Source organism: Saccoglossus kowalevskii, chromosome 2 (assembly GCF_978046115.1).
Source record: "Saccoglossus kowalevskii chromosome 2, keSacKowa6.1, whole genome shotgun sequence".
Lineage (NCBI taxonomy): Eukaryota > Metazoa > Hemichordata > Enteropneusta > Harrimaniidae > Saccoglossus > Saccoglossus kowalevskii.
In genome coordinates, this window is record NC_140642.1 from 22,827,293 (window position 1) to 22,834,255 (window position 6,963).

Here is a 6,963-nt window from a genome sequence, read left to right on the forward strand (position 1 = left end):
GACAGGTAAAACGGAAATCGGCCTGTAGTTTCCAACTTCATAAGCACACCCTTTCTTGAAAATGGGAGTCACCCGTGCTTTTTTCAGTTTGTCAGGGAATACACCTTTCGACAAGGAACAATTTATAATATAGGCGATTGGTTCGGCAATATATTCAGCAGCCACTTTCACAAGTTTTGGGTGAATACCGTCATAACCAACGGATTTACGAATGTCAAATTTGTCAATTTCATTTAAGACATCGTGTGCACAGACAGGGCGAAAGAAAAATGACTCTGATTGTCTGTTGCCAAGGTAGTCATTAAAATTGGTGTTACAGGTAATCTCCGAAGCAAGCTTTGGGCCAATGTTAACAAAGTAAGAATTGAACAAATGTGCAATATCCTTACTGTTTGTAACAAATTCTTCTGGTTTGGTGGTTGATTTTAATTTTTGAGGGGTTCCAGCTTTGCACATGTTTCCATTCATTATTTCATTAATGGCCTGCCATGTTTTATTATTATTGCCAGCGGAGGTGCAAAATCTGTCACGAAAATACGACTTTTTGGCAGCTTTCAACAGTTTACAGAGAATATTACGGTACTTTTTATACTGATTATGTACTATTGAGCTGACAGAATGTCGTTTTGTTTTAGAAAATAGTTTGTGTTTATTTTTAATAGAGACAAGCAGTCCCTTAGTAATCCAGGGCTTTTTGAGTGATTTGGACGAAAAACGAGTTTTAATCCTTGGGACATGTTTAGCGACAACGTTGTTAAACAGTTTGTAAAAGGCGTCGTAGGCCAAATTTGGATCTGATATTTCATAAATTGGTATCCATGACGTTTTCGCAACATCCGCTTTGAATGATTCAGGATTAAACAAAGAAAAGTCATGTTTGTAACTATTTGTTGGATTTGTGTTAAATATATGACGTAAATGTTTAAAAACAGCAAAAATTGGAAAATGATCACTAAGATCCGCCTCTAGGGTACCGGCTTCAATAAAATAATCAAAAAAATTCACAAGACAGTGATCTATTGTTGTAGATGTTGATTCGGTTACTCTAGTTGGAGAGTGTATAATTTGTTGAAAATTATTGGCATTGAGAACTGTGTCATAGGCAGCATGCGCATTATTGCTGCTAGCAACATCAATGTTGACATCGCCAAGAAAAATACATTTTTTATTGGCACAAAAAGTTTCAAGACAATGCTCAAAACTATCAAGGAAATCTTGCACAGAGGTATTGGGCTTACGGTAAATTACACCTATTATAACTTGTTTGTTGTCCAATGTAGTTTCAACAAATAAACACTCACAATGACTTAGAATAACTGAGTCAATAACAGTATAAGGCAATGATTCGTGTATATAGAGACCAACACCACCTCCTGAAGTAGATGTGCGGCAATTTGAAATAAAATTGTAAGATGGCAGATTATAAATTGAGGTGTCAGAATTACTGTGCAACCACGTCTCACTGAGACCAATGACTGACAATTTCATTTTCAGAAGGTGTAAAAGAGTTGAAAGGTCGTCAAAATGTGCACTAATGGATCTAACATTCAAATGTAAGGCAGAAAAGGAATTTACTGACAATGACTCACTGTTGTTAAATTGCTCGATTGAATAAGATTCACAGTTGTAATTACTGGATAGCAATGAGTCTGTTACGTCAGGATCCATGAATAATTCAGCTTTTCACGCTGCAAACAGTCACATTAACATATTTTGCAAAGACTGTCTTCGTTTGGAATGTAGACAACTGGTGAATTCTCGTCTTTCTTTGTTAAAATTTTGCCATAATGTGTCCATAGAAATTTCCAGCCACACTGTTTCCTTTTGGTGTTTACCTTAGTAAATAAAGCTTTCCCAATAGGCGTTAAGTTCTCATTTATATATATATCATTTGTAACTTCGTAACCGAGACTCGATGTTTTAACGGTTGACAGGTTTTTGCGGGCCTTGTACACAGCATCGCGAGCTCTTCTACTTGTGAACCTGACAATAATTTGAGAGGGGGGATTGTAACGCTGACCAACCGACGGCTTTCGTTTTCCGATACGATGCGAGACATCTATGTCCGACATGGTGATGTTTTTGTCCGCGATCTGAGCGATTTTCAGAGCTATTGCATCTGTATTTTCACTTTCTGTTTGTGGCACACCACTAATGACAAGGTTTTCTCTTCTTATATACTGATCTAATTCGTTATGATTACATTCTAAATCCGAGACTCTGTATTTCAGGACTCTGTTCTCTTCCACAAGTAATTGGTTAGCAGCCTGCACCTCCTCTAATTTCTTTCTGTTTTCTTCAAACAAAGCGTTAATAAATTGCATAGATGTTTCTACCTTTTCAAGTTTTGCCTCCAATGCACCCATTTTCTCCAACTTTTCATTAATTCCACGTATTTCCTGTAGAATTGTTAGTATATTGGCTTCACTGTTGTTACCATCATCTGTTGCAGTGGCATTCACCACCGTGCCTGTCATTGCCGAGTGACCATCGTGCTGGAAACGCTTCTTTTTGCATTTTTCACACAATTGCAAATCTCCTTGGCACAAATGCACTCCCCTTTTTATATTACAGTCGTCGCACTTCATTCTTTAGTGGATAATGATATAGTATAACGAATTTGAGGTAGTTGTCCCGTGAAAATCTCAAGAGCACGAAATTGGCCGTGTTCACTGTTCACACCTGTGTGTATATGTATCTATAATCAACTGTAATACGCAGTCTCTATGAGCGGGGGGGGGGGGTATCGGCTGGTATCTAGTGTAAGAAATAGACAAGGGATGAAGGCTCCAGCCAGCTCACATTTTTTAAACTCGAAAAAACAGACGAAAAAAATAAAAAATAAAATCTAAAAAAAATACCAGGTTGAAGAATATTAGTTGCTCCTTCGAATTTCGCCAAAGCCTTACCTACATTTTACCGATATCTGCAGAATAAATTAAGAAAACTACACAAATTGACTCCATTTAGGAATTCCTAACGGTTAGTCCGAACGCATGACACCGTTGGAGGCGTGGCCTGTTCAGCATTTGTCAACAACCAATCACAAGACTGGTTACGAACCAGTTGAGCAAGGCTAACCGAGTCGTGACCTCGATGTGGTTCGTAACCAGTCTTGTGATTGGTTGTTGACAAATGCTAAACAAGCCACGCCTCCAACTGTGCCGTGCGTTCGGGCAAACCGTTAGGAATTCCTAAATGGAGTAAATTTGTGTAGTTTTCTTGATTTATTCTGCAGATATCGGTAAAATATAGGTAGGGCTTTGGCGAAATTTGAAGAAGCAACTAATATTCTTCAACCTGGTATTTTTTTTATATTTTATTTTTCATTCTTTTCGTCTGTTTTTTCGAGTTTAAAAAATGTGAGCTGGCTGGAGCCTTCATCCCTTGTCTATTTCTTACACTAGATACCAGCCGATACCCCCCCCCCCCGCTCATAGAGACTGCGTATTACAGTTGATTATAGTTCCTGGGCTCCCTGTGGTGAAATGCCTTAGGAATTTCGCCAACGCATTACGGCATTTGATTTACTACCACCGCCCACAGGGGCTTGACGATCTATTCGTCTCAATGCGTGAACGTCTATGGGGCCGTGGGACTATGTCCCGGCACAGGACCTTGCCCTTGCTCAAAATAATAGAAATTATGGAATTAAAACAGTTTAGTAATGTAAAGCAAGCATATGTTATTAAATTTAATCATCGCGCTCCGAAACCACAAAAATCACTAATACTTGTTTCCGGCCGATCAGCTTGCACTACATATAAGACAAGGGGGGAAACAAAATGTGCACACATTTTTCTAGCTGCCGAAAATCATACCTCAAAATACCTTGTCCAAACCAGTTACGAGTGCTTATAAGACATTGAACTATCGCAATACCAGCCTTCAAGTTGTGTCAATCTGCGTATGCGTTCGCGCCCTCAAACGCCAGGACTGCATTTCCTTTATTTGCTGCCAGAGTTTGAAAGCCACATATCCTAACCACTAGACCACTAGGGAGATCTAACTATTTACTGTCCTATTGTACTCTGTTCCACTCAGATCTACACCCAGAGTTAATCTCTTCGCATATAGTTCTGGTCATGCGAAGAGAAAGTGCTACCCTATGTGTACATAGAGTTAAAAATCTTTATGATTATGTGGGTTAACTCGGGAAAACATGAAAGTCCGGAATGAAGCACATGTATTATTATCACAAACACAGAGAATTCACGGATAAAATCTATATTTACACTAATTTCTCAATTTATACAATGGACGTCTTTATTAATTGTTAATACCTTGAATTTCGCCTGCGCCGACTTGTAGCCACGCCTACTCTGGGCGAATCTATATTGCAGTAGCGGACATACAATTTATGTTATGGAATATAAATATACGAGTTTGTAAACCATTTGTACTACCTCGTCTATATTTTTTCTCTCGAATTATTTGAATATACTAAGATTGAAAGTAAAATGTGGTCGCCGACGGTATTTTAATGCAATGTATTGTAATACAAAGTTACAAGTTCATAAAGCACGCGATACGTTAAATCTTTTAGTTTTCCATGTTTCATTTTGCGTTCACACACTTTTGTCCGGGAGAGTTTGATTTGGTTCTCTAAAAGAAATGTTCCCTAGCCGGGAATCGAACCCGGGCCCTGTGGGTGAAAGCCACATATCCTAACCACTAGACCACTAGGGAGAACATATACGTAACGCTAGTCTAAAGATACAGGATGGTCTGCAGCCACTGTCGACAGTGAACCAATAATTTATAGATAAAGTAATAAATATGATAGTCAGACTGAGAGCAGTGAGTGGTCAGTGTTTAACAGCAACTTCTGGATACACATAGTTTATTGGAATATGTTAAATTCCCCGGAAGGAAATAAATTGTTTATATGTAACAACAATGAAAACTAGTAACACTTCATTATTTCCAATGAGACGTAATTATGGAATGAGATTATATTCTATATTCCTGCATATCAATATTTAGCCATGGCCCTAATGGATTGGATGTGATTAAATTACGTGACCGTGGTTAAAATAAGTATGTGTCGTATGAGTCTATAAATAACCAAGGTAAAAATCATTGGTTGATATGTTTCACAGCTGGCAAGATCGACCACGGTATAATTACATTCCATACCTTCTAGCCAGATTGACCACGGTCATGCCGATTAGGCCATGTCACTATAAACATGGCCACTTCATGCATAGACAATATTTTGACCTTCTAGGTGTGATATTATAATCGTGGTGACATTTTGGATTTGGTGTAGAACAAGAATGTAAAATTTAAAACGTGACACCATTTGAATATTTAGTTAGTGAATAATTATCATGATAACACTGTTTCAAACACAAATGTTGAATTACTGTATAATCTGAAAGTATTTCAGTGGCAAGACTATTAAATTAGATAAATACCACTTTTCAAGCTGCCCATTATTCATATAGCAAAAAAGAAAATCCAGTCAAACCTTAATATAAAATGTATGTCGACAACGGTCATATGACTATGACCGTGGTCAAATTGGCTAGATGCTGTGGAATGTATGACGACCATGGTCATATGATCATAACCGTGGTCAGTCTTGCTAGCTTATATTTAGATTTGGGACACATAATTATTTAGACCACATTCACACCCAATTCATTGGGACAATGGCTAAACTTTGATGTACATGCATATATACAGAATCACTCCATTATTACGTCTCATTTGAAATAATGAAATGTTTAGTACAAAACAAACTACATACAAAAGACAGAGGTTAATCAAAACTTGGCCGTAACCTAAATGTATACATGTATGTAAAAAATGTCTCTACGATTCCAAAGATAAATGTTTGCTCACTCCTCGTATCTGATTTGATCATGATGAGCATAATTTTACTGACTTGCAAAATTTTGTTCATAACTTATCCTTATCGTTGATCACGTGTAAACGTTATACAGTAATCTAAACGGAATAACGCGAGGTTAACATTAGAATGTCCGGCCTAATGTTTTCTTCACTAAAATGACTTAATAGAATGACGTAATGCGTTTGAAAAATATCGAAGGCATTCCAAATTCAAGCGAGGACTGTAAGACAGAAATATTTTAACGTACGTGGGCCGATATACTAGTAATGTATTTTAAAACGAGGCTCCTCATTAACTTCTCATTTGCATACTCAAATACATGTACCCCTTGTGACGTACGAAGGGGAACTTGCTGATCAGCGTGCATTGCCGATAATGTATATAAGGCTCATTTCTTATTCCATTTTTAGGTCTTTGACTTAAAAATCAAAAAAACTTAAGAGTGGACCATAAAGAACACATATTATCAAGTTATCGTATAGGGTTGAATACGATATATATCCATGTTGGCGTAGCTGTACTGCACAATCACATTCACTTGTATTGTGGCACAGTCACTTGGGGGCTAAAATCAATAAATACTAATTTTCAAAAAAAAAAATCATCCGCTATACGTATATAAATAAACAAGTTGTGAAACACGGCACCTAGTAAATCGACACCCTGTCGGTTTCAAATGTCGATTTCTTACCTTAAAATGCGAAACAAAAATTTTAGAGGGGATCAGGTGTTACGTTAATAACCATTGTTCATAATCGCTAACTTGGTTTTATTCAAAACTGCACAAATCCCGCGTTTTCTGATGATATCCGACGATTTCATGAACGAAAATGGCCAGCAGCCAGAATCAAGGGGGATTCGCACAGAGTTCTGGGTAAATCAAGTGCGCATACTCATTTTCAGCCAATCAGGCGTGCCGTAACAGCGAGCGCCCCGAAAACGCCATTCTATTAAGGTAGCAGAATAGTTTTTTGGACACTTTTCACATTTTTTTTTTTTGAAAATCACATGAATAGCTCCCTAAGGCATGCTACATACATTGGTGTATTTATTTTATTTAAAAAAAAATATCTTGTACAAGTAAACTGATTTTTTTCTTGTGT

General features: G+C 37.4%; 1 protein-coding gene and 1 non-coding gene across 2 annotated transcripts; both read right to left on the reverse strand.

The window, feature by feature from the left end:
• Positions 1-1,703: 1,703 nt before the first annotated feature.
• Positions 1,704-2,588, reverse strand: LOC146748600 (uncharacterized). Its single transcript, XM_085505369.1, has one exon. The coding sequence runs from the start codon at positions 2,586-2,588 to the stop codon at positions 1,704-1,706; it is 885 nt and encodes a 294-aa protein (XP_085361495.1).
• Positions 2,589-4,617: 2,029 nt separating this feature from the next.
• On the reverse strand, positions 4,618-4,689 carry TRNAE-UUC (transfer RNA glutamic acid (anticodon UUC)). Its single transcript has one exon. It is a non-coding gene; the product is annotated as a tRNA-Glu (tRNA).
• Between the last annotated feature and the right edge of the window lie 2,274 nt (positions 4,690-6,963).